Source organism: Podarcis vaucheri, assembly GCF_965113315.1.
Source record: "Podarcis vaucheri genome assembly, chromosome: 14".
NCBI classification, from domain to species: domain Eukaryota; kingdom Metazoa; phylum Chordata; class Lepidosauria; order Squamata; family Lacertidae; genus Podarcis; species Podarcis vaucheri.
This window is the reverse complement of record NC_138752.1, coordinates 15,054,092-15,082,012: the sequence shown is the minus strand read 5'-3', so window position 1 is coordinate 15,082,012 and position 27,921 is coordinate 15,054,092. Positions and strand designations below refer to the sequence as shown.

The 27,921-nt window shown below is 42.4% G+C and overlaps 3 protein-coding genes across 6 annotated transcripts in view; all 3 read right to left on the bottom strand.

Annotated features, from left to right (window-relative positions):
* Nucleotides 1-27,921, bottom strand: part of LOC309518517 (normal mucosa of esophagus-specific gene 1 protein-like) — a 139,044-nt gene that overhangs the window by 2,403 nt on the left and 108,720 nt on the right. For 2 of the 3 annotated variants that reach the window (XM_082198922.1, XM_082198921.1), the window contains exon 2: nucleotides 241-305. In XM_082198922.1, coding sequence (XP_082055048.1) covers nucleotides 241-285 — 45 coding nt within the window. In that variant the 5' untranslated portion in view covers nucleotides 286-305. Of the gene's footprint in view, nucleotides 1-240; nucleotides 306-3,879; nucleotides 4,259-27,921 lie in introns of those variants that run through there. The other variant, XM_082198920.1, reaches the window with a different exon arrangement.
* LOC309518518 (normal mucosa of esophagus-specific gene 1 protein-like) overlaps nucleotides 1-27,921 on the bottom strand; it is a 104,595-nt gene that overhangs the window by 12,104 nt on the left and 64,570 nt on the right. The window lies entirely within an intron of this gene.
* On the bottom strand, nucleotides 6,150-27,824 carry AFG2B (AFG2 AAA ATPase homolog B). 2 transcript variants are annotated; one of them, XR_014213408.1, is made up of 9 exons: nucleotides 26,704-27,824; nucleotides 25,161-25,346; nucleotides 20,881-21,036; nucleotides 18,404-18,613; nucleotides 16,145-16,372; nucleotides 12,965-13,099; nucleotides 11,351-11,476; nucleotides 8,063-8,644; nucleotides 6,150-8,002 (listed from the first exon to the last, which is right to left on the bottom strand). XR_014213408.1 is itself a non-coding variant. In XM_082198448.1 (8 exons), exons 1-8 carry the CDS (start codon nucleotides 27,775-27,777, stop codon nucleotides 8,498-8,500), a joined length of 2,262 nt encoding a protein of 753 aa, XP_082054574.1. In that variant the 5' UTR covers nucleotides 27,778-27,824; the 3' UTR covers nucleotides 6,150-8,497. The 2 variants fall into 2 exon arrangements, 1 of the variants encoding a protein (XP_082054574.1); XM_082198448.1 differs by having other exon boundaries at nucleotides 6,150-8,644.

Here is a 27,921-nt window from a genome sequence, read left to right as displayed (position 1 = left end):
CTGTTAGAAAACCAAGGCGCAGCTTCTGATTGGTGCAGGCGTCCCAGAAAAAATAGCTGATATCTGGATCTGACATTCGGCTTCTGAAAAATGTTTGCAAGCTGGAACACTTACTTTTGGGTTTTTGTCGTTTGGGAACCAAGGTGCCACTGTATGCATATATGCTTATATGCAGAGGAACGGATAATAACCCAGACTCCATCCATCTGGCGTCAGTCCTGCATCTGCTCTAAAACTTACCTCCTTCTTCTTCATCAGCAGCTCGAAGAATCCCATATTCGCCATGGTAACAAGCAGGGGCAGACCTGGGGGGAAAACCAAATTCCAGAGATACCTTCAGTAAGCATCCTTGGGTACCACCCAGGGAAGAGGTATGCACTGCTTGACGCTCCAGCTTTTTTATATACACTTCTCCATCCCAAGATTTAATAAGTCAGTTCTAGTGCTTCCCCCACAAGGACAAACTGGCTGTTTGGATCTCCTCTGAAATTCAACAGGAGGCAGTTTCCCCTTTATATAGCCTGCTAAGCGATGACAAACCTAGACAGCATCTTAAAAAGCAGAGACATCACCTTGCCGACAAAGGTCCATATAGTTAAAGCTATGGTTTTCCCAGTAGCGATGTATGGAAGTGAGAGCTGGACCATAAAGGAGGCTGGTCGCAGAAGAAATGATGCTTTTGAATTATGGTGCTGGAGGAGACTCTTGAGAGTCCCATGGACTGCAAGAAGATTAAACCTATCCATTCTTAAGGAAATCAGCCCTGAATGCTCACTGGAAGGACAGATCGTGAAGCTGAGGCTCCAATACTTTGGCCACCTCATGAGAAGAGAAGACTCCCTGGAAAAGACCCTGATGTTGGGAAAGATGGAGGGCACAAAGAGAAAGGGACGACAGGACGGGATGGTTGGACAGTGTTCTCGAAGCTACCAGCATGAGTTTAACCAAACTGCGTGAGGCAGTGGAAGACAGGAGTGCCTGGCGTGCTCTGGTCCATGGAATCACGAAGAGTCGGACACGACTAAACAACAACAACAACAACACCTGACAGCTGGGTGTGTCCCAAGTCACATAGCCTGGAGGAGACACACAGTAGAACAGGGTTAGGCAACCTAAGGCTCAGGGGCCGGATGCGGCCCAAATCACCTTCTCAATCTGGCCTGCGGATGGTCTGGGAATCAGCGTGTTTTTACATGAGTAGACTGTGTGCTTTTATTTAAAATGCATCTCTGGGTTATTTGTGGGGCATAGGAATTCGTTGTTTCCCCCCCCCAAAAAAATATAGTCAGGCACACCACATGGTCTACTTCCTCTACTAGTTGTTGGGAATCACAAGTGAGGAGAGCATGGGCGGGCTCAGGTGCTGCTTGCGGGTTTCCCATAGGCATCCCATAATAGACTGTTGGAAAAGGATGCTGGACCAGACGGGCATACCCTGCAACAGTTCTCCAAGGGATGTCATATTCCATATATATATATATATATATATATATGCTTTCGTAGATTTTCACGGGTACAGGAATGCAGGTTTTGGTGTCTTCGGGTGTCTTCCCGTGTAAGAGTCGGGGTGTCTGTGCGACGTTTCGACGAGGTCTCACTCGTCATCTTCAGGCTGGTGCTTTCGGCTTCTTGTTACTGGAACAGAGCCAAGTAACAGAGCCAAGTTACTCTGTTCCAGTAACAAGAAGCCGAAAGCACCAGCCTGAAGATGACGAGTGAGACCTCGTCGAAACGTCGCACAGACACCCCGACTCTTACACGGGAAGACACCTGAAGACACCAAAATATATATATATATATATATATATATATATATATATATATATATATATATGCAGGTTTTGGTGTCTTCGGGTGTCTTCCCGTGTAAGAGTCGGGGTGTCTGTGCGACGTTTCGACGAGGTCTCACTCGTCATCTTCAGGCTGGTGCTTTCGGCTTCTTGTTACTGGAACAGAGCAGAATCTGGTGTTTGAGTTCCTATAAATACTGTTGAGGGGTGTGGTGTATAGCCTCCAACGTTCTGGGCAGAGAGGAAGTTCCTAGATTAGTGTGCCTTTTCTTCTTTTGTTCCTTAATTACTTGAGGGATATCTTGGGTGATTTCATGAGTGATATTCTGAATACCACTGGGTGGGTCATTAAGTGTAGATTAGTTGCTAAAGCTTTTGTGTCTTGACCTCTTGAGCTTGTGAAGAGTTTTTCTGAGAAGATGGCTGTGCTGCATTTAGTTGTGCTCTGGCTTGGCTTCGTGTATAGGGGCGAGCTGTGGTTTTGTGCCTTGTGCCAGCCAGATCTGTGTAGGGATTGCAGGGGGGTGCAGCATCCGGAGGTGCCACTATAGTTTGGCTACTGGATGGAGTCTGTAATATGTCTGTGGAGAGGGTCTGGGTTTGGGTCTGGTGTGGTACACGAAGCCAAGCCAGAGCACAACTAAATGCAGCACAGCCATCTTCTCAGAAAAACTCTTCACAAGCTCAAGAGGTCAAGACACGAAAGCTTTAGCAACTAATCTACACTTAATGACCCACCCAGTGGTATTCAGAATATCACTCATGAAATCACCCAAGATATCCCTCAAGTAATTAAGGAACAAAAGAAGAAAAGGCACACTAATCTAGGAACTTCCTCTCTGCCCAGAACGTTGGAGGCTATACACCACACCCCTCAACAGTATTTATAGGAACTCAAACACCAGATTCTGCTCTGTTCCAGTAACAAGAAGCCGAAAGCACCAGCCTGAAGATGACGAGTGAGACCTCGTCGAAACGTCGCACAGACACCCCGACTCTTACACGGGAAGACACCCGAAGACACCAAAACCTGCATTCCTGTACCCGTGAAAATCTACGAAAGCATATATATATATATATATATATATATATATATATATATATATATATATATATATCCCACCCATCTGACTGGGTTGCCCCCAGCCACTCTGGGCAGCTTCCAACATATATAAAAACATAATAAAACATCAAACATTAAAAATCTTCCCTATACAGTTTCCCTGTATAGTTCCTTATCTCCTTGGCTCAGGGGTCACATAACTGCACACCCTCCAACATCTCTCCAGTGAAAATAAGGACGTCCTAAGGAAAAACGGGACATTTGGGAATCAAATCAGAAACCGACATGGCTTCTGTAAATCCGGGACTGTCCTTGGAAAATAGGGACACTTGGAGGGTCTGGATGGGCCCTGACCCAGTAGCCTATTCCTATGTCCAAAACAATATCGGGCCTTCTCTGCAGTGGCTCCCCGTCTGTGGAATGCTCTCCCCAGGGCAGTTCACCTGACACTTTCATTATACACCTTTTAATTTTTATTTTATATATTGCGGTTTTTACATTGAACTTTTCTGTGAACTGTCCTGAGCCCTCTGGGTATAGGGCGATATAATAATAATAATAATAATAATAATAATAATAATAATAATAATAATAATAATAATATCATCGTGGTCTAAAATCCTCCCTTCACACAACGAAGGAGAGGCAAATACAAACCCTTAAATCTCAACAACATCCCCTATATACACACACACACACACACACACACACACACACACACAGAGAGAGAGAGAGAGAGATGAAAAGGTTTGCAGAAAGGCTGCTTTTGGAAGGGGCATGTAGGACAATGAGTAACCCCCCCCCTTTCTTCAACAAAGCTTTCTTGGCATAAAAACAGACCCCCCCCCCAAGATATGGGAGGGCACAGCAACTACACAGCCAGACCCCCAACCTAGTGCCATCCCAGCGACACCAGTAATTCCCAACCTTTTTTTAGGCCGTGCCCCACCCAAGCATCTCTAAAATCCTGAAGCCTGCCCCCCCACCATCTAATTCTTATTATTCAAAAAGCGAACTCCTATTCACCTGGAGGAAGCCTAACAGGCCCTTCACTTGGTCTAACTCGTTCTCGAATTGCCCCCCTTAAAAATTAAATTGCCCCCCCCCGGTGGTGGGGCGTGCGCCCCACGTTGGGAACCCCGGCGCTAGGCCCAAAGCAGCCTGGAAATAACCGACGCATGGCGTCTCTTTGCTTCTTCAGCTCCACTTGGATTATGGCACGCCAGGCTTTTGAACCCGGATGCGTGGCGGGCCATTGAATAGGACTAGGCAAGGAGCCCCTAAACACACGGCTGTTGTTGGCGCTTAACAGATGCCTCCTCTGGCCATATTTTATTCCTATCTCCATCCTCCCATTTTGCAGCCGCCATCCACTCTCTGTGCCCCCAGCCGACTAGGCCTGCCAGGCTCAATTTCACGCTCAATTCCTCCCCCCGTTCTCTGCACTTCTCTCACCGGAAACCGGTGGTTTATTTTTAAGACCCTCAACGGCTAGGAGTGGTGGAAAGTGATGGAGTGGAATGGTCCGTCTCTCTCTTTTCCGCCTGCAGTGCAAAGAGCAATACGCCAAGATGGGCAAGGCTACTTGTTGCAAGCGAGAATTGCAGAGGCAGCGTCCCATAGGCTGAAAGGAAGCCAACCAGTTGCTGCAGGGGGAGGACAATATATATATATATATTTACAATAATATTTATTATTTTCCGTACATAAACATAACGGAAGAAAGAGCCAACAATAATAAAGAAAAAAGAATGAAACAGAAAAAAGAAAAGAAAAAAGAACATATAACATAAAATACATCAAATCACCACATAAACAAAAACTTAATTAATCAAAATCCATCTTCATAAACATATTACTTGACTTCCTCAAATCTCTTCCATCTGAGTTTCTTAGTAATTATATATAGCGGTTTCCATTATCATTATTTCATAGAACCATATCACAGCCGTAGTCCTATTTCCTAACTTTTCTTATTGTACATTTTCTTATTTAATTCCAATTTAATCCTAGGCCTAATTGATTCTTTCAAGTGATTACATATCTTTAATATTACAATATTTATTCAAATAGTTTTTTAATTTCTTCCAGTCTTGGTATTCCTCTTCTTTCTGGTCGTGGATTCTCCCGGTGAGATCAGCCAGCTCCATAAACTCCCATCATCTTCATCTGCCATTCTTCTACCGTTGGTAGTTCTTGTGTTTTCCATTTTTTGGCTAGTAAAATCCGTGCAGCAGTTGTGGCATACAAAAATACTTTAACATCTTTTTGGGGCAGTTCGGAACCTGTTATTCCAAGGAGTAAGGCCTCTGGTTTCTTCATAAAAGTATATTTCATCATTTTTTAAAAATTCATTATAATTTTTTTCACAGAAGTCTTTTACCTTGGAGAAAGTCCACCACATATGACAGAAAGTACCTTCCTTTTCTTTACATTTCCAACATAAATTACCAATGATAATATTTTAAGGGATGGAGTGGTGGACGTGTCCCAAGGTGAAAGACTTCTGAGAAAAGATTTATAATGAATTTTAAAAAATGTTGAAAAATACATTTATTAAGAAACCAGAAGCCTTTCTACTTGGAATAACAGGACTGGAATTGCCCAAGAAGGATGCTAGACTGTTTTTGTACGCCACTACAGCAGCAAGACTTTTATTAGCCAAAAATTGGAAATTGCAAGAATTACCGACAATAGAAGAATGGCAGATGAAGATGATGGACTTTTCAAAGCTGGCTGACCTGACTGGAAGAATTCGCGACCAGAAAGAGGAGGAAACACAAGAGGACTAGAAGAAATTTAAAGAATATTTAGTGAGATATTGTAATATAAGATAATTAAGAAATCCCTATAAGTAACAGATTAGGCTAAGGGATAGAAAAAGATTAATAATAAAGATTAATATGGATTACAATTGGAAGTAAGGTTAAGAAGTTTGTAATGAAAGAAGAATATGAAATTGGGAACTGCTAAATATGTAATATGATGAAATCCAGATTGGAGGGTGTCGAGGAAGTCTTTTAGCAACACCAGGGAATAAGAAGAACAAATTCTTCTTTTATTTTGTGTGTTTTTATTATTGTTAAGTTTTTATGTTGTGTCAAATGTAATGTTTTTGTCTATAATTAAACTAATAATTTTTTTCCGGAAAAAATAATTAAGGGATGGGGGCTGCAGAGTATGGGGTGCCTGTTTTCGAGTAGCTTTGAAAAAGCACGACCTTTTTCTATTTTTATCATCATTGTCATCGTTCCACTTCCTGTCCAAAAGCAATTTACAGTATAATAAAAACTTAATAATAATAATAATAAACTTTTATTTATATCCCACCTACCCCAGCCAAAACTGGGCTCAGGGTGGCTAATATCAAATATATAACACTGGTATAAAATCCAACAAGAATTAAATCACCTCCTAAAAACAAGTCAGGATCAAATTAAAATGAGAGCAGTTTAATATACAAATCAGTTACACATACAAAAACATTTTGGCATGTATCAGTACACGATTTACATCTGTATATAAACATATACATGCACTACCTCAACACCCCCCACAAAAAAATAAAAACAGTTTTAAACAGCAGCAGACCATACATAAAACTAATTGCAGCCTCCCTGTGGAACGCTCTCCCATCAGATGTCAAGGAAATAAACAACTATCTGACTTTTAGAAGACATCTGAAGACAACCCTGTTTAGGGAAGTTTTTAATGTTTGATCGCTTTATTATTATTTTTATTATTCTGTTGAGAGAATAAAAAATTGTAAAACATCAGACATAAAAAATTCCCGATACATACCTAGTGAAACCAAACCCAAAACTTCCCTTTCCAGCAAAAGGGATTATAATTATTGCTTCCTTTGTTAAAAAATAAATGGAGTAATTGAAGAATGCCCCCAGAAATCCACTGCAAACTGATAAAGTCTTATTTCTCTTATGTGCTAAGTGCACCTTATCATCTACCGGTACTGTACTCCCTTTACACTAAACTCCAATATAATCTTACAGATCTTCAACAGTTATCAGAGACACGGGGAAATTATATCAGGTTAATTCATGGTTGTTTTTTCAAAGTTTTTATTTATACTTTTCAAATTTATACATTTCATTAATTTTACAATCATTTTAACATTTCAAAGTTTGACTTCCTTCCCCCTTTCTCTGCAGTTCCTTAAATTCATTTTTTAAATATCTTCTGCATGTCCAAATTCATTTAGTTTGCTCATTTAATTATCTACTTTAAACGTAAACTTATGAAACTGCAGGTTATTAAAATAATCCTGCCAATGTTTTTATCTGTTTGCAATTCATCTGTAAATATTCAATAAACCATTTCCATTCTTTTATAAGAATATTCTCTTGATTTCTTATTCTTCCGGTGAGTTTCACCATTTCTGCATATTACGTAAGTTTCGTATCCATTCTTCCTTTGCTGGGACAGGCTAATTAATGGTTTAAGACAGGGGACCGTATCAGAGTGGCAAAGCCAATAAGCAATGAAAGAATGAAAAAAGGAAATATCCAGACTTCATTACAAAATTGGATACCTTTATTGAATATTATGATACAAATCTGCTATATTCAGTTATAAAACACATTTTACCTTATTATGAGATGATTAAATTATTTATGTAAAAAAAGAGCAGAAATGTGACTCTTGGAAGAATTTTTCATTTTATAAATATGCAGAATTTATCAGCACTGCGGCAAATTTTCCAGAGCAGTTTGACAGCACTTCAAATTCTGGGCACCACTCAGCGTTAAGTCACCCAGTGTTAAGCTAAGCTCCATGGCTACAGTCTTTATTGAAACTGGGAAAACTGATCAACTAGGCACATAAAAAACCCACAATCTTGGGACCACTCTGAAAATATACTCACAGCATTTTCTTTATATGCACAAGAGGAAACTGGTCCTGCCAGTTTGCTTGGCTGCTGTCCATAATGTCACAAAGAAACCTCTCCCCACAGCATAGGATCTAAAATTTTTTTTATTCAGTTTCACAATTAAGATTATGACTTGTATGTGAATGTGAATGTTAAGTATATAGCATTCCCTGAATGAATCCTTGGACTTTCCTCCATGGGTTCCATTATTAATCTGTTTTGCCCTGCATCTCATATTATCCTCCATTTTTCCTCAAAATCCTCATTATACCCTTTGTTGTTGTTGTTGTTTAGTCGTGTCCGACTCTTTGTGAGTCAGACTTCATTATACCCTAGTTCTTACTAAATCACAAGTGTTTTTTCCAATCCGGCCAAGGTTTTTAATTCTTTGCAGTGTTCTCCTAAGTAGCTTATAAATTTCCCCCACTCTGTATTAAAGCTTTTGTCTTCTTGGTTTCTAATTCTCCTGGTCATTTTCGCCATTTCGGCATAGTCCATCATCTTTATCAGCCAGACTTCTCTGGTAGGGACTTCTATCCATAGGATCTAAATTTCACTGTAATCCCAAGAGAAACCTCTGTCATGTATATGAGCTGCCTTAAAAAAGTCTGAAGAGGCGATGGAGAAATTTGCACTCTAAATAAATGAATAAACAACCACATCCCCTCTGTTCTCTTTACAGATGTGTTGAATTCATTGCCAAGAGTTGTTGCTTATGTCAATGTGGATAATAAGCCCCTACTGTTTTCACAAGAATCATTCTTGATTTCTAAACATTTTTTCATAAAATTCCAGCTCTTCGTTGGTTAGCGACGGTTTGACGATCTCCAAGGATTTTTCAAAATGTTTCTGCTTCACAGGTGTTGCTTCAACTTTGTTCTCTTGCAATGCCAATAAAGCAGCCTAAGGGGTAGGGGAGGAGAAACCGACATGAACGAAGCTTAGTTAATGAACACGACTAAGTAAGGGCCAATCATTTCCATACGCCGCCTCTGAGCATAAAACTTAACTGACTACCATCCATTATTTCTACTCCAGGTGTTTGATACCTCCAGCTCATGGACAGACTTAGGGTTTCAATTTGGCCTGCAAAGCTGTTTTCCCCAAACCAGACACACCTCCCATGCACCTGATGCCATGGGTGAAATCAGACATGGGAGAGACAAACCTGCGGTTGCTAATACTAATACTATATTTATACCCCTGCCACTCTGGGCGTTTCCCAACAGAATATTAAAAACACAATAAAACATCAAACATTAAAAACTTCCCCAATCAGGGCTGCCTTCAGATGTCTTCTAAAAGTCAGATAGTTGTTTATTTCCGTGACATCTGATGGGAGGGTGTTCCACAGGGTGGGCGCCACTGCTGAGAAGGCCCTCTGCCTGCTCCCCTGCAACCTCAATTCTCGCAGTGAGGAAACTACCAGAAGGCCCTCGGAGCTGGACCTCAGTTTCCGGGCTGAACGATGGGGGTGGAGACGCTCTTTCAGGTATACTGGGCCGAGGCTGTTTAGGGCTTTAAAGGTCAGCACCAACACTTTGAATTGTGCTCGGAAACGTACTGGGAACCAATGTAGGTCTTTCAGGACTGGTGTTATGTGGTCTCGGCAGCCACTCCCAGTCACCAGTCTAGCTGCCGCATTCTGGATTAGTTGTAGTTTCTGGGTCACCTTCAAAGGTAGCCGCACGTAGAGCGCATTGCAGTAGTCCAAGCAGGAGATAACTAGAGCATGCACCCCTCTCGTGAGACAGTCCATGGGCAGGTAGGGTCTCAGCCTGCGTACCAGATGGAGCTGGTAGACAGCTGCCCTGGACATAGAATTGACCTGCGCCTCCATGGGCAGCTGTGAGTCCATAATGACTCGCAGGCTGCGCACCTGGTCCTTCAGGGGCACAGTTACCCCAGCTCATGGATCTACTTAGGGTTTCGATTTGGCCCATGAGGCTGTTTTCCCCAAACCACACCCACCTGCCCTGCACCTGATGCCATGGGTGAAATCAGGTATGGGAGAGACAGGCCTACGGTTGCCAATGCACAATTGGGAGCCTTAAAATGTGCTTCTGATTGTGCATTGGCAAACGATCAGAGGAGTGGCGGTCAGAGCAAACCTGCTGGGATCAGGCAGGATACTGCGTTCACAGGGAACTCAGTAGTGCAGATGACCTCTGTCCAAAGCATGGACATGGAGAAGTCTAGCAGGTTTAAACTTACTGCCTATCAGCTGATAGGTGATGACTCCAAGCCTGTTGCATTGGCGGTGTGACCTATTTGCCTGAGGGAATATCCTTCTGGTTAGGTGGTAACTCCAGGCCTTGCCTGACTTTATTTTTATTATTATTAATTTTTATTCAGATTTTAGAACAAAAAAACAACAACAGAGATACAAAAGAAAAGACAAAATTACATAGATTATTATTATTCCCACTCCCCATTCTGTACAGAAAAAATAAACACGAAGAATCATAGAAAAGAAAAACATAATGTGTTAGGCTCTTCCAAGCCTTTGACTCCCCTCCACCCTTTTGGTAAGTATCAAATAAATTCCATGATTGCGTATTTAATTTTTAGTCTTAAAATTATTCGCTAATAGAGTTGTTCTAGCCCCGCCAGCACATCTTATAAATCCATTCCAATATATTTCCAAAATTTACTCCAATTTTTCTGAAATTTCTGTTCATCTTGGTCTCGTATTCTGCCTGTTAATCTATCAAGCTCGGCGTAGTTTACCATTTTAACCTGCCAGTCACTTATGCTAGGTATAGTTTCCACTTTCCAGTTTTGTGCCAGCATAATTCTTGCGGCTGTGGTGGTGTAAAGAAATATTGTTTTATCTTCATTTTTGATTTCTTTACCCATCATACCCAGCAAAAAGGCCTCAGGTCTTTTGCCATGCTGCGAAGGGAAAATTGGTTGCCTTGTGTCAGTAGATAGGTGGCAAAGTGTGGGGGATCCGTTTACCCACTCCTGTCCTATGTAATCTTACCATCGGGCGCTGTAACGACCATTGACATGATTCTGTAAGATCTTCTTAGATTAGGAATGGAACACCAGAACGATCTGGGAGCCATTACAATATACATTGCCCGTGTATATCCTCATGGAAAGCAGTGACCCTCATGCTAATCACAATGCCATGAAATGCCAAAACTCCCCAACCTCCACAAGCTTGTTGTGAGAATAAAGTGTGCGTTGGGGAAGGAGACCCATGAGGTACACTGAAGTTCTTGGTGGAAGAACACAATCAAAATGTAGACGAGTCCAACACAATGGGTCTACTCCAAATACAATCCAGTTGGATTTCACCGCTATATCTACCTCTTTTGAGTTTGCTGACACACTGTATTCTTAATTTGTACCAGATACTAAATTAAATTAAGAAGCCATTTACATTTCCCAGTTGAGATCTTCCAAGGCAAAAACAAACAGCATGTAATTATTTGCAATGCCAGATTTTGTCTCTTCCTCACAAACACAAACTTCGAGTTGAGATTTTACTTCTCTCTCAAGCTTACATGAAGCCTTCCCCCTTAATTAGGAAAAATTAGAACATTTCAGAAAACTCTCCCAAGACTAATTAGGACTAATTAGGAAAATTAAAAGCCTTACCTCCTTGCAAAGATTTTCAAGGTCAGCTCCAGAGAACAGATTAGCACAAGCTGCTATATCCTCTAGAGAAACATCGGGATCAACCGGAATTTTTTCAGTGCAGATTTTCAAAATAGAAAGCTTTCCCTAATACAAAACAGAAAAGAAAGGGTCAGAATTGCGTATTTGTAAGAAAGAAGGCAGACAGTTGGGGAGGCTAGCTGAGAGCAGAATGATGTTTTACTTAATGGTTCACTACACATCAGATTTCAGGAACGGCATAAAATAAATACATCCTCCCAAAGCAGATGGGCAAAAAGAGCAATGGCAAACAAACTACCTATAAGGGACATTTATTCCCTGTTATTGATCTTTTCATGGGACGCGGGTGGCGCTGTGGGTAAAACCTCAGTGCCTAGGACTTGCTGATCGTAAAGTTGGCGGTTCGAATCCCCGCGGCGGGGTGAGCTCCCGTCGTTCGGTCCCAGCACCTGCCCACCTAGCAGTTTGAAAGCACCCCTAAGTGCAAGTAGATAAATAGGTACCGCTTTATAGCGGGAAGGTAAACGGCGTTTCCGTGTGCGGCACTGGTGCTGTCTCACCAGTTGCAGCTTCGTCACGCTGGCCACGTGACCCGGAAGTGTCTTCGGACGGCACCGGCTCCCGGCCTTTTGAGTGAGATGAGCGCGCAACCCTAGAGTCGGTCACAACTGGCCCATACGGGCAGGGGTACCTTTACCTTTACTATTGATCTTTTCACCATGAAACCTCTGAAAAGTTTCTAAGGAACCCCAGCCCTCCCTGGAACACAGTCTGAAAGCCAGTATTCTGCAGCATTAAAGTACAAGTCCAGTCTACTCTGAAATAGGTTTAACACTTTTTTTTTTTTTTAAAGGACAATTATGATATACACTGCTGCATTCAGATATAGCACCGAACCATGGACTGGCATTATATCTAAACCTAGGTCAACTTACAAACTATGGTTTGCAAAGGGCTGTCAAACTGGGAACTCAGAGTTACTATTTTATTATTTATATCACAAAATTTATGCACCACTTAATTGTGTGTTTGTTGTTTTGGTTTTACAGTGGTACCTCGCAAGACGAATGCCTCGCAAGACGAAAAAGTTTTCAGTTTTTTGAGTCATTCCGCAAGACGAATTTCCCTATGGGCTTGCTTTGCAAGACAAAACGTCTTGCGAGTTCTTGCGAGTTTGTTTCCTTTTTCTTAAAGCCGCTAAGCCGTTAATAGCCGCTAAGCTGTTAATAGCTGCTAAGCCGCTAAGCCGCTAATAGCCGTGCTTCGAAAGACGAAAAAACCGCAAGACGAAGAGACTCGCGGAACGGATTAATTTCGTCTTGCATACAAAGTAGTATGCTAACTGCAGCCTGCTGCTTTGTGTCTCAGAAGGCAGATATATCTTTAGAACGGCACATACTTGGGAAGCTGAGTTCTAAGTGGATGGTATATGAAAGCAGACAATCAGCTCTAAACCCTGGGCTTGCCTGCTAAATATCTGGAAGTTTAAAGCCAAGTCTCAAGAGGCTTCATATACCTTTCTTTGTGAAAAACGGAATGCTCGTAATTGCCTATCTCTGCGGTTTAAAATTCACCTCTGGATTTGTGCCCTACCTTCTGATCTGGAGGTGGAATATAGATGATCTTGTCAAACCGTCCAGGACGCAACAAGGCATCGTCCAACATGTCTGGTCTGTTGGTTGCAGCGACGACGACGACATCTTTGTTGAAAACCTCCTGAAATTCCAGCTAGAAAGTTGGCAAAAATTAAACGCTTGAAAAATAAGCATATGCACATTAACTGTCTGTCTGTCTATCTATCTATCTATCTATCTATCTATCTATCTATCTATCTATCTATCTAATCTTTATTAAATTTTGTTTTATATATATTTTTTAAATAATATTTATTAAGAGTTTAAGAATTACAGAAAAAATAGAAAAGAAAAAGAAAAGGTAAACAATACAAATCAATACATTACAGTACATATAAAAAAGACACAATACATCAAAACAAAAACAAAAGCAAAAACAATTAAAAACACATCCAGTATTTCCATATCTTTATCTTTCATTAACTTGTTTCATTGACCTCCTCACACCTCCCTTTTTTGTGTTCTAGTTATTAATTATTTCAGCAAATCCTTTCCATCTTTCACTGTTTTCTGTCATTTAATTGTCTTAATTTATTTTAACCTTATCTTACCATTAAAACCCTAAAACGTATTTGAACTTAACTCCTTATTAAATTTTGTTTTACAAAATATTCATTTTACCTCCTTAAGGTATCAATGACTTGACTTCCCTTCTTCTCTTTCCATGGTTCATTTTACATATCTTAAATACCTGCATATTTTACAAAAACTATACCATCCATTATTGCATCCATCAATACTTATTTACACTGTTGAATTTATCTTAATGCTGCCAGCATTTTCAGCTGTACACAATTATTTCCCATATAGTCAATAAACGTTTTCCAATCTTCCTTAAACATATGTTCTTCTTGTTCTCTTAGTCTGTGTGTTAAGTCTGCAAGTTGTGCATATTCTGTCAACTTAAGCTGCCATTCTTCTTTGGTTGGGACCTCGCTCGTTTTACAAAACACAGGCCACAGTAGTGGCATACATAAGTAACCTTTTTTGACACCTGGGAATTTCAGGCTGAATTATCCTCAACAAGAAGGATTCTGGGTCTTTTAAACATCCCCCCCAATTCATTATTAGGGGGGGAAAGTTTAATTCACATTAACTGTATATTCTGCTTATTCACCCAAAATTAAAGGTGGCTTTAGATTACCCCACCAACTTGTTTTAGACAACAAGTCAACTAAGAAAATAATTAGGCTACAATCCTATAAATAAATACTAGGAATAAGCCTCACTGAACTCAATGGAACATACTTCAGAGGAGACCAGGCTTCCTCAACCTCGGCCCTCCAGATGTTTTTGGCCTACAACTCCCACGAGCCCTAGCTAGCAGGACCAGTGGTCAGGGATGATGGGAATTGTAGTCTGAAAACATCCGGAGGGCCGAGGTTGAGGAAGCCTGGAGTAGACATATATAAGATTATACTGATGGAGATTTATAATTTGGCATAGAACTGTTAGATTGCATTACAATTTGGAATGTTTTTAATGTGGCTTTTATTGGATTATTAAAATGGAAAATTTAATAAATATTATTCTAAAAAAAAAGGAAGATTGTACTGATGGTAACAAAAAGTTTAACTAACTCTTTTCATGTACAGGATTGTCCAGGGTTATAGAACTATGAGGCATAGATGGAAATCCTGTGGCCTTATGATGTTGAACTATAACTCCCATTGCCCTTGACAGCTGGCCAAGCTGGCTGGGACTAGCTATAAGTTTCCCATCCCTGTTAACGCAATACTGTATTACAAGAAAGCCAACTAGTTCTTTATTCAGGATTTATCAGAATTAAAGCCCAATCTGAGATAATCATTGTTGTATGTAGCTTATACCCATTACAGTGGTGCCTCGCAAGACGAAAAGAATCCGTTCTGTGATTCTCTTCGTCTAGTGGTTTTTTCGTCTTGCGAAGCAAGCCCATTGAAGGATTAGCGGATTAGCGCTATTAGCAGCTTTTAGCGGCTTATCTGCTGATCGGATCAGCTGATAAGCGGCTTAGCGGCTTAGAAAAAGGGGGGGAGGAAAAAAAACCCAGCACAAACTCGCAAGACATTATCGTCTTGCGAAGCAAGCCCATAGGAAATTCGTTTTGCGAAGCACCCCCAAAACGGAAAACTCTTTCGTCTAGCGAGTTTTCCGTCTTGCGAGGCATTCGTCTTGCGGGGCACCACTGTACAACCTTTGTAGACATAAAATGCAAAGTAAGCAAACTTATGGAAACGGTTTCAAAGAAACCCATTTGCAATATTTTCTCCACGCGTCCTTCTATTTATCTGTTTATATCTAACATTGCCAGTGGTGGTATTTATCAATTTAAGGGAAAATGCATTCAAAGATAACTGTGCAGAAAACTGAACAAAATGATTTTCAAAAAATAATAATTGATGGGTGGGGTATTATTATTATTATTATTAATAATAATAATAATAATAATAGACTTAATAATAATAGACTTAAGAACCTACTACTGATGGAGTTCCCTGGCAAAATGGAATGATTATTAAACCACTCTGGGAATGGTATCTCTGTGAGAGGATTAAGTGTCTCCTAACAACTCTCAGGATGGGACGTGGGTGGCACTGCGGGTTAAACCACAGAGCCTAGGACTTGCCGATCAGAAGGTTGGCGGTTCGAATCCCCACGACAGGGTGAGCTCCCGTTGCTCGGTCCCTGCTCCTGCCAACCTAGCAGTTCGAAAGCACATCAAAGTGCAAGTAGATAAATAGGTATCGCTCCAGCGGGAAGGTAAACGGCGTTTCCGTGCGCTGCTCTGGTTCGCCAGAAGCGGCTTAGTCATGCTGGCCACACGACCCGGAAGCTGTATGCCGGCTCCCTTGGCCAATAAAGCGAGATGAGCGCCGCAACCCCAGAGTTGGCCACGACTGGACCTAATGGTCAGGGGTCCCTTTACCTTTACCAACTCTCAGGACCCTTAACAAACTACAGTTCCCAGAATTCCTTGCAGGAAGCCATGACTGTTTAAAGTGGCATGATACTGCTTTAATTCTACAGTGCATAAGGGGCCTGTCCATTGTTGCAACCTAGCTTTCTGCGTTTATGGCATAACAGATTCAGCAGATAGAAATGAGCTCATCTACAAAAGCAAAAGGATGAAAAACATCTCGTTATGAGAATTAGATACCTCTCTATCATTTTCTGTTTGTTCTCGACTGTCATTTTCCAGCTCAGCTCTATTTCCTCTCCTCTCCGTTAACTTCAGCCCAACGCCATCCAATTCATTAAGGAGGACAGAAAGAACTCTCTCCTGGACGCCACGCCCTGTTTTACTGACTGAACGAGATCCCAGGATAGAGTCGATCTCATCAAGGAACACAATTGCAGGCGCATTGGCTCTTGCTTGACGAAATACCTTGAATAAGTAAAATTAAGCGGCGGGTGGGGGAGAGGGGGAGATAGGTAGAAATCATATATCTGTGCAGAATGCATAATTTAAGACAAATGGGGGGAAGACATGCATTTTTTTCCCTATGTTAAAATGAAGTGTAAATTCTTCTTTGCACAGGGGTACTTTAGTTCTCAAATGCCTTGGTACTCAAACAACTTGGAACCCAAAAACTGCAAACCCGAAAGTGTTCCGGTTTGCAAACCTTTCTTCGGAAGCCAAACGTGCTCTGTTTTGAGTGTTACGCTTCCGATTTGAGTGCCACGCTTCCGTTTTGAGTGTCTGTCTGTTTTTGCTATTTATTTTGCATTTTTGTGGCTTTTTTTGTTTGGTTTTCGTGACTGTGTGGAACCCAGTTCAGCTACTGATTGATTGTGTGACTGCAGTACATTGTTTATTGCTTTCGTTTTATGGATCAATGGTCTCGTTAGATAATAAAATTCATGTTAAATTTCTGTTTTAGGGATTGTTTTTATAAGTCTGGAACGGATTAATCCATTTTGCATTACTTTCTATGGGAAAGTGTGCCTTGGTTTTGGAATGCTTTGGTTTTGGAACAGACTTCCAGAACGGATTAAGTTTGAGAACCAAGATAGCACTATACTTGCTGAAGCCAAATATACCCACTCTGATTTGTAGGAGAGCTTCTTTTGCATGATATAAAGATCTCAGAAACTTGCTCTGCAGTAACTCAAAGCAAGGCTTTTGGTGTGGTTGTCTCTGTTCTGTGTTTCTGTTGCCCTTCGACAGGCAACCACAATCTGCACTTTCATGAAACAACTGAAGAATTTATATTTCTGACAGGCTTTCCCTGCTGGATAAATAGGTATTTACCATGAGTGTCTATTTTGTTATGGTTTTATTTATTTATTTACTTAGCTTTTTATTTATTCTTTTCAAATTTATACATTTCATTAGTTTTACAATCAATTTCACGTTTCAAAATTTGACTTCTTTCCCCCTCTTTCTGCGGTTCCTTAAATTTATTTTTAAATATTTTCTGCATATCCAAATTCATTTGACTTGCTCATTTAATTACCTACTGTAAATATATACTCTTATAAGACTGCAGGTTATTACAACAATCTTGCGAATGTTTCTGTTTAACTGTTTTTAATTCTCTTATGTGCAAATTGCCTTGAGGTGGTTGTTTGGAAGGTGATTAATAAACTACCACCAACAATTTTTAAAGGCATAAAAAGTCAGCCTTGCCACACTGAGAGATAAATAGAAATCTGTGAAAAAGGCTCAATACAAAAAATTAGCATCAAGTTGAAAGGTACTTCAATTAGCATGGCTTGTCTAAAGTTACGATGTATACAGAGTGAGATGGTAGCCCTTAATAATGAAAGTATAGACATAAAATATAATAATAATAATAATAATAATAATAATAATAATAATAATAATAATAATATATTCCCCACTCATCCAGCTGGGTTTCCCAAGTCACTCTGGGCGGCTCCCAACAGAATATTATTATTATTAATAATAATAAAGTGATAAAAGATAAAACATTTAAAACTTCCCTAAACAGGGCTGCCTTCAGGTATCTTCTAAAATTCAGACAGTTGTTTATTTCCTTGAAATCTGTTGGGAGGGTGTTCCACATGGTGGGTGCCAGTACCGAGAAGGCCCTCTATCTGGTTTTTATGTTTAACTGTTTTTTATTATCTTAAATTAACTTATTCTGTGGAGATACTGTCACCTCAGATGCAATAAAGTCGGCATAATAAAATGAGTTTTGTGCCTGCGTGCTCTTTCCTCCCTTCTCTACCACACTGTAAGAGAAAACTTAAACCATTTCTGAAACCACCATTTCTTCTTGTACCCAAACCAGGAAACCAAAGTTTAATCTCAGTCTATCAGCCACAATATAAAACTAAAATCTAGCTATGGGTTATTAAAGCAGGATGGCTAGATCTGAACCAGATAACTATTTAATGTGGTCTATTTTCACCCAAGGACTGTAGACTACGAGGAGAATAAAAAACAAACCTGAGACAAAATCTTCTCCGAATCTCCAACGTAAGGCGAGAAAAGGTCGGCGCCGCTCACAGACAGAAAGGAACAGTGACAGCTTGTGGCTGCTGCTTTTACAAGCGTGGTTTTGGCGCAACCTGACGGTCCGTACAAAAGGATGCCCTTCGGGCGGGCAAGCCCCATTCTCACAAAAGCCTCTGGGAATTTTATAGGCCATTCAATGCTCTGCAAATACAAAAAAGCCGTAGAAACTTCCATTAATTCCTTATAACATTAGATCATACAAGGCAACACTGAATGGGGCAACTGTGCCCCTGAAGGATCAGGTGCGCAGCCTTGAAGTCATTTTGGACTCACAATTGTCCATGGAGGCGCAGGTTAATTCTGTGTCCAGGGCAGCCGTTGACCAGCTCCATCTGGTACGCAGGCTGAGACCCAGCTGCCCACAGACTGTCTCGCCAGAGCTCTGGTTATCTCCCGCTTGGACTACTGCAGTGCACTCTATGTGGGGCTACCTTTGAGAGTGGCCCAGAAACTGCAACTAATCCAGAATGTGGCAGCTAGACTGGTGACTGGGAGTGGCTGCTGAGACAGTATAACACCAGTCCTGAAAGACCTATACTGGCTCCCAGTACGTTTCCAAGCACAATTCAAAGTGTTGGTGCTGACCTTTAAAGCCCTAAATGGCCTCGGCCCAGCTGAGATGGGAAACCCAGCCAGATGGCGGGGTAGAAATAATAAATTATTATTACACCTGAAGGTACATCTCCACTCCCATCATTCAGTCTGGACACTGAGGTCCAGCGCCAAGGGCCTTCTGGTGGTTCCCTCCTTGCGAGGATTGAGGTTACAGGGAACCAGGCAGAGGGCCTTCTCAGTGGTGGCACCCTCCCTGTGGAATGCCCTCCCTTCAGATGTCAAGGAAATAAACAACGATCTGACTTTTAGAAGGCATCTGAAGGCAGCCCTGTTTAGGGAAGTTTTTAATGTTTGATGCTTTGTTGTGTTTTTAATATTCTGTTGGGAGCTGCCCAAAGTGGCTGAGGAACCCAGTCAGATAGGAGAGGTATAAATAATAATTTATTATTATTATTACAACTTCAGATCAATGTACTTGTCACCCCACAGTGCTACACTGATAACAGAGATGGACCCACAATCCAGAGAGAAATAGCTTTCTGCTAAACAAACATCATTCCTGGTTTTGAGTTTCCTTTAAGACTTTGAGCTGATAACTTTCTCTGCATTCTACACTCAACTGCACTGAGCTTAGGGGCCTTCTCTTGTTAGGAGAAGTGCTGTGTATGGTTATGAGAGAGAGAGAGAAAGAAAGGATTTATTTTGCTTTGTTTTGTATGCAGAAACTCTGCTGGTTTTATTTTTTCCTTTTAATAAATCCTGTAAATAGTTATTCTGAGTCTAGCTGCAGTGGCTCCCCGTCTGTGTAATGCTCTCCCCAGGGATGTTCACCTGGTGCCTTCATTATACACCTTTAGGTGCCAGGTAAAAATGTTCCTCTTTAACCAGGCCTTTGGCTGATTGATACCTGATGCCCTTTTAAAATGTGTTGAGAGGTGTTAATTGGGTTGTTTTTGTTTTTATTATGCATTTTGTGTTTTTATATTGCAGTTTTATGTTGTAGTCACCCTGAGACCTGTGAGTATGGGGCAGTATACAAAAATTTAATAAATAATAATAATAGTTGCTCCTTATGACATTTATAATAATAATAATAATTTATTATTTGTACCCCGCCCATCTGGCTGGGTTTCCCCAGCCACTCTGGGCGGCTTCCATAGAAACCAAAAAACACTAAAATATCATACATTAAAAACTTCCCTGAACAGAGCTGCCTTAAGATGTTTTCTGAATGTCAGGTAGATGTTTATCGTTTTGACATCTGATGGGAGGGCGTTCCACAGGGCGGGCGCCACCACCGAAAAGGCCCTCTGCCTGGTTCCCTGTAGCTTTGCTTCTCGCAATGAGGGAACCGCCAGAAGGCCCTCGGCACTGGACCTCAGCGTCCGGGCAGAACGATGGGGGTGGAGATTTCTAGTCTGGTCCCAGGTTATGGTCCTGAAGGCAGTAAACCAGCTTGCAGAGGGAAGTCCCCCTCCGCCCCATTCTCTCTGCCATGTAGAGAAATAATTCTCACAAAACTAACAAAGCATTTTGAACCCTCTAAATAAGCACAAGGAATGTGTGGTCCTCTGGATACTGGTGGATTCAAACTCCCACCAGCAGCATCAACAATGGTCAGGATCTAACAACCTCTTGGAGGGCCACTGTTTCCTGATTCCTGGTTTAAGAAGTCATCTAAATCCGGCTACCACCTTACATGTTATGTTGTCTCACGGGGCTAACATCAGTAGTGCTATAAACATCTCCCCAGGCTCCATACAGGGAGAGAGCTGAAAATGTGATAAATAAGGTAATAATTGCAGAATCCAAGACCTGTGAAAGTATAGCCGTCCTTGTCTCTGTAACACTACCTGTTTTAACTTGAGTTTCACATCTTCAAGGCCACCAATCTGATCCCAGGTGACAGGCCTGAAGTCTGCCAGCCCAACTCCACTTCGAACAGAGGACGGCCGAATCTTTTTCAGTGCTTCACGGAAGTCCGACATGTGCACTGTGTCAATTGACTCCTGTAGAAATATACGTAGAAGCAGAGGAAAAAAGGTTTGTTTGCTTTTATTGCCCCAAACCCTGAAGTCACTCACTTCTGAGAAGTCTTAGCAGCCCTGCCAATGAACAATCAGTCCGTATATCTGGGTCCACAACTTACATTTATATACTGTTTTTTAACACGGCACCCAGAGCAGTTTACAGTGGCAAAATACTAAAGCAAATAAATGATATAAATTGTAGGTGTAAAGGTAAAGGACCCTGAAAGGTTAAGTCCAGTCAAATGTGATTATGGGGTTGCAGCGCTCAACTCACTTTCAGGCCGAGTGAGCCAGCGTTTGTCCAGACAGCTTTTCGGGTCATGTGGCCAGAATGACAACTGCTTCTGGTGCAACGGAATGCTGTGGCAGAAACCAGGGCGCACGGAAATGCTGTTTGCCTTCCCACTCCAGTGGTACCTATTTATCTACTTGAACTGGCGTGCTTTCGAACTGCTAAGTTGGCAGGAGCTGGGACAGAGCAACAGGAGCTCATCCCGTTGTGGGGATTCGAACTGCCGACCTTCTGATCGGCAAGCCCAAAAGGCTCAGTGGTTTAGACCACAGCGCCACCTGTGTCCCCACAACAAATTGTACAGTTGGGCAGGGAGGGGACAGTTTGACTGGAGCTGTCTCTAATATTGTCTTCGTCTGGTTGCCTCACTTTTCCCTTTTTCCCCACAGGGCAGACAGTGTCTGTTACAACATTCAAGTTATAATGTTTTACAACACTCTGATTCTACAGAGATGTGCAACTCTGCAATACTATCCAGGAGCTTGTGATAACATAGCTACAGAGGCCTCCTAGGGGAAGCAACTGTGGCTATGTGATATTAATAATTACCAGCAACCTAGCAGTCCAAAAGCATACCAGTGCAAGTGGCTAAACAAGTAAGTGGATAGATAAATAGGTGCTGCTGCAGAGGGAAGGTAAACAGCATTTCCGTGCGCCCTGGTTTCCGTCATGGTGTTCTGTTGCGCCAGAAGCAGTTTAGTCATGCTGGCCACATGACCCGGAAAGCTGTCTGTGGACGAACGCCAGCTCCCTCGGCCTGAAAGCAGGATGAGTGCCGGAACCCCAGTCACCTTTGTTAGAACTTAACTGTCCAGGGGTCCTTTACCTTACGAGCAAAAATACCCATTGTTGAGTGGGGGAACTGAGAAAGGTCCTGTGAACTGTAGAATCTGGGTCTGTTTGGTGGGATTGGCCAGCAAGACTGCCTCTCCCTGACACCCAGCTCAAATTGTCTCTCTGACACTGTAACCCTGTGTTTATAGAGATGGCTGGAGCAAAGCAGGCACCTATAACCATATACAGTGGTACCTCAGTTCTTGAACGTCTCCGTTAACAAATGTTTCAGAACCCAAACACTGAAAACCCGGAAGTAAATGCTTCCTTTTTCTAATGCGCCTTGGAAGTCGAACTGTTTCTGCTGTGTGTTTTTCAATTTTCTCAATTGAATTTGCAGACAGTCCTTTGTGCCTCAGTTTTCGAATGTTTTAGAACTCAAACTGTCTTCCAGAACAGATTACGTTTGATAACCGAGATACCACTGCACTGCTAATCTCAATGTAGCAAGCATTCCTCAATCCCTGATAGCAGCTCATTTTACTTTGTGCTCTAGAATGTAATGGGGATCACTGAGAAATGAGCTTGACTGTAAATGTCTCAGCCTAGGTGGCGTTCCTTGGCCATATTACAGGGTGTGAAAGGCACAGATTCCAGAAATAGGCACATATATGATATACCACCGCACACAGAGTGCATCTGCAACAAAACATTGCAGTGGAGAGTATTGCTTCTCATGATCCCAGTTGCTCCCTTATCTGCCACCTCGAACAGTCAGTTGGTATTCCATGGCCACTGTGCAAAGTTTGGAGACGCCCCTTCTTAGGGTTTTCCTCGCCAGATATCTTGTACTTTTGCAAAGCTCAACAATTTTGGGGTCTTCCTAAAAAAACAACTCATCAACTTTCGGGGTGTGCTGGTTGTTATTTTTTGAAATATGGCAACCCCCAGTTATAACCCCTTCCTGAGTTTGGGTGGTGTCAGTTAATGGTACCCACTGCCTGAACATCAGAAAAAGGGAGAATCGTACATATCAGGCATGTAGAGTTCAACCACTGTTGCTGACTCTGTGATGGGCAAACAAGTTACCGTATTTTTCGCTCTATAACACGCACCCGACCATAACACGCACATCGTTTTTAGAGGAGGAAAACAAGGGAAAAAATATTCTGAATGAAACAGTGGACGTATCATTTTTGTGCTTCATGCTGTGGCCACAGACATGTGATCTGATGGTGAATTTGGGGTGTCCCAATGCAAAAATCCTGAGAATCCCTATGGATCCATGCTTTTAACCATGTTTTTGCACCATTGCAGCCCCAGGCAACAGTGGGTGCGTGATTTTGGGGGCCAGGCTGTAGCTATGGACATGCTATGTGCTCTGATGGTGAATTTGGGGTGACCCAATGCAAAGATCCTGAGGATCCATGTGGATCCATGCTTTTTAACCACGTTTTTGCACCATTGCAGCCCCAGGCAACAGTGGGTGCGTGATTTTTTTGGGGGGGACAGGCTGTAGCCATGGACATGCTATGTGCTCTGATGGTGAATTTTGGCTGACCCAATGCAAAGATCCTGAGGATCCATGTGGATCCATGCTTTGTAACCACGTTTTTGCACCATTGCAGCCCCAGGCAACAGTGGGTGTGTGATTTTGGGGGGGGGGGCAGGCTGTAGCCATGGACATGCTGTGTGCTCTGATGGTGAATTTGGGGTGACCCAATGCAAAGATCCTGAGGATCCATGTGGATCCATGCTTTGTAACCACATTTTAAGTGGGGAGGGAAGGAAAAACACAGAAGGCTAAGAATGCAGGAGAGGGCTATAACGTGAGGAAAGGAAGGCAAAAGTTTCCCCCCACCCACCCACACAAGCCAGCCAGCATGCTCTCTCTCTCTCTCCCTCCCCCTCCCACCTGCATGTTTTCCGGCTGCCTGATATATACGTGTTTTTTTTAACTGCCTTGACAGAAGAAAGCATTTTAACTGCATTAAGAACTATTTAGCAGCGAAACCTAAGCTTTGCCATCCCTTAAGAGGTACAGACACTGTAATCTTCCAGATCGCATGAATTTACAGGCAAAACACTGTTTAAGGATTTCATCCTTTTAAATGGAAGAAAGCATATTTGAATGCTGTGTGTCTCCAAAAACAAAAAGCAGAAAGTCAAATCAGAATTTTAAACTGAACCTGTAATCTCTCTTCCCTTCACAAACATTGTTCCCTCCGGAGCAGGGAGAGGAGTTAGAGGGACGCTCTGCTTTCCTCTCTTCTTGCCTGGAGGGGAGGGGCTTCCCCTGCTCTTTGTTCCGTTTCAGCAAACACAGCAACGAAACAGAGAGGGCGGGCAGTAAGACCCTGAGGCAGAATGCAGGAAAGCAACCACTTCCTCTTTCAGGTTTCCCTTTCAGGTTTCCCTTCTCCCTGAAGCGCGGTTTGATTTTTGCCTCATTTTTCGGCTCCAGGGACCACACATTCGCTGCATAACACGCACAGACATTTCCCCTTCCTTTTTAGGAGAAAAAATCTGCGTGTTATAGAGCGAAAAATACGGTATTTCCAGTGTTATCATCTCAGTCTCTTCTGCATCCCAGGTGTGTGAATCATTGATATCTAGTAAATATGGGTTACACAGTGACACAGACACTCAATTGCACCTGTAGAACTGACACAAGTCCCCCAAGCTGGTTCCCCACCCCACCCTAGATGTTGTGCGGGCGCAGCAACTCAAAACAGGCAGCCCTGTTTTGGGAAGTTTTTAATATTTAATGCTGTATTGTTTTTAACACTTGATTGGGAGCCGCCCAGAGTGGCTGGGGAAACTCAGCCAGATGGACAGGGTATAAATAATAAATTATTATTATTATTATTATTATTATTATTATTAAACCAAGTTATGTCTATTTGCAGCCACAATGTCACGCAGGATAAAGCTGTTGAGCATTTAGCCCAAACCGCGGCAGGGGGAAGAGTGCATGGGAGGAGACCCCCTCAGTGCACGAAAATATTCTGGGCTGACATCTGAAATAATTCCTTACCGAAGAGGCACGAAACACAGCCTGCATTGCAGCCTCTCTGCAGAGCGCCGTAAGGTCAGCTCCAACATAACCGGTAGTTATTTCTGCAAGTTCAAGCAAATTAACATCGTTCGACACAGGCATGCCAGCAGTAATCAGCTGTAGAATAGACCTCCTTTGCTTCATGGTCGGCGTCCCGATTATAACCTAAGAAAAGAGCAAATATAAAGAAATGTGTTGCTATCTTGGTGTAGCCTGGCAATTCACAACCTGTATTAACCGTAGGCAACGCAGGGCTTATCCGAAGCAAATCTCAGGCCAATTTCGAGTGCAAAGGTTTCGATCAGGAATGGGCAATCTCTAGCCTGACAGGTGCCGTGGGACTCCAACTCCCATCATCCCTCCTCACTGCATAGATTGCCTGGGGCAGATGGGAACTGTAGTCCGGCAAAATATGGAGGACTGACGGTTCTGCAACCCTGTGCTAGATGGGCTGAACTAAACCTCAGACCTGAGCTTCTTCATAATGTTCTTCTCCAACCAACTCAGATGGCTTTAAAAGACACCCTCCAATGTCCACATAATGAGCAAATTCTACAAAGTGACCCCAATGTGTAAGCGTCACCGTAAAATTATTTATCACCCCGTTTTCCACCATTCCAACTACGGGGCAGGCCTGGAACTGTCAATTTCTAAATATTACCACTTGGAACAAAAGAAGGCTGTGAAATGTACTTCTGAAAATGGGCCAGATGATAAAAGAGTTCTCTCGCAGGAACTACAACTCTACAGTCCTTTGAGGAAAGCCATGACACCCCAAGGTCATTGAGAGGCTCTCCCTTCCTTTTCTTTCTATAATTTTTATCAAATTTTCTGTTTTACATTTTAGAATACAGTGGTACCTCGGTTTTTGAGCATCTCGGAAGCCGAACACTTGGGTTTTCCAACGCCTAAAACCTAGAAGTCAATGCTTCCGTTTTCAAACGTGCCTAAGAAGTCAAACGGCTTCTGCTGAGGTTTTTTTTTTTCAATTTTCTCCACTGCAGACCGCCCTTTGCGCCTCGGTTTTCAAACATTTCAGAAGTTGAACAGTCTTCTGGAACGGATTACGTTCGAAAACCGAGGTACCAATGTATTCATTTAAACAACCTTAAAATATCAATGACTTCCCTTCCTCTCTTTCCATGGTTCATTTTGCCTAACATAAATCCCTGCATATTTTACATAAACTAAACCATTCAGTATTCCATTATTACATCCATCAAAACTTATTTTCACTGTTGAATCCTAATGCTGCCAACATTTTCAAGTGTACACAATTTCCCCCCATATAATCAATAAACGTTTTCCAATCTTCTTTAAACGTATGTTCTTCTTGTTCTCTTATTCTATATGTTAGGTCCAGAAGCTGCGCATATTCCATCGGTTTAAGTTGCCATTCTTCTTTAGTTGGGACCTCGCTCGTTTTCCATTTTTGGGGTAAGAAAAGAAAAAAGAAGACTCCCCCTTCCTAAATGAAGCAGTAAACAGCAATCACAAGTAACAAGATATAATTTACAATCACCTCTCGGTCCAGTCTGCCTGGCCTCCTAAGTGCAGGGTCCAGGGCATCGGGTCGATTTGTCGCCGCCACGATCACTATGCCATTTTCTCCCCCGATGCCATCTAGAAGAGTTAGCAATTGAGCCACCAGTCGATTTTCTGGGGCATTACTTGAACTTCCCCGTTTAGGACACAACGAGTCAATCTCGTCAATAAAAAGAACAACCGGTCCTTCGCTGGACAATTCTCTTGCTTGTTCAAAAACTCGCCGCAAGTTCTCCTCGCTTTCGCCGGGCCTCGAACCGTAGATTATAGGGCCGTCGATGCAAAGGAGGATGGCACCGATTCCCCTGGCGACCGATTTCACCAGAAGTGTTTTGCCCACTCCTGGAGGCCCCACCAAAAGCACTCCTCTAGGGACAGAAAAGCCCGGCTTCTGGAAGGTTTTGGGAAAGCGCAAGGGCAAGTCGATCATCTCTTTTAAGGAGGTGCTGGGGTCGTTCATGCCCGCCACCGGGATTCTGGCGCTGTCCTCCATCGAATGGTTGTGCCAATCTAGTGTGACTGCCTCTTTGACAGTTACACCGGTTTTGAGGGTTACCAAACCGGCTTCTTCTGCTGTGGCAGGCTCCACGGACAATATTTCAATACATGCCAATGGATTGCCCGGAATTGGCGCAAAGGTTACGACGTGATGGGGAGAAACATAGGCCTTTCTCAGAAGTTCCTTAACCACGTTCTGCACCATGGTTTTTGGAGTGGATTTTTTCAAGGCATGGTTCTTAAAGATGGCTTTGACTGTCACTCTCCTGAGCTTGCAAGAAGGCAAGAGCTTCAATTGGTCCATGCTCACTGTGAGATTTTGGGGCTGACACTCCTTTAAGCCCAAAGTTCTGCACTTGAGATCGACCTGCAAATAGCCGTCGGCCAAATCGTGCCTCGGCCAGGCGGTACAGAGACAGCTGCCAGTAGGGAGGGTGATCTTCACCGGGGAGCCCAGTGTGGCACCCAGGGCAGAGAATACAGCAGGCCCCAGCCTGCACCTTTGGGTGCCTTCATCTTCGGGAACCTGTGGCAACAGCTTTAACAAAGCCATCTTCACGGCGAGCCGCTGGGTTGCAAATCATACACGCAGATGTTTCTCTGAACAGTTTAGAATGAAGAGGAAAAAAGAAAAGAAAATTAGCTGATTTTATTTAACAATAGTGTGAGCAGGTTTTTTCGGAAGGGGGGAAATAGA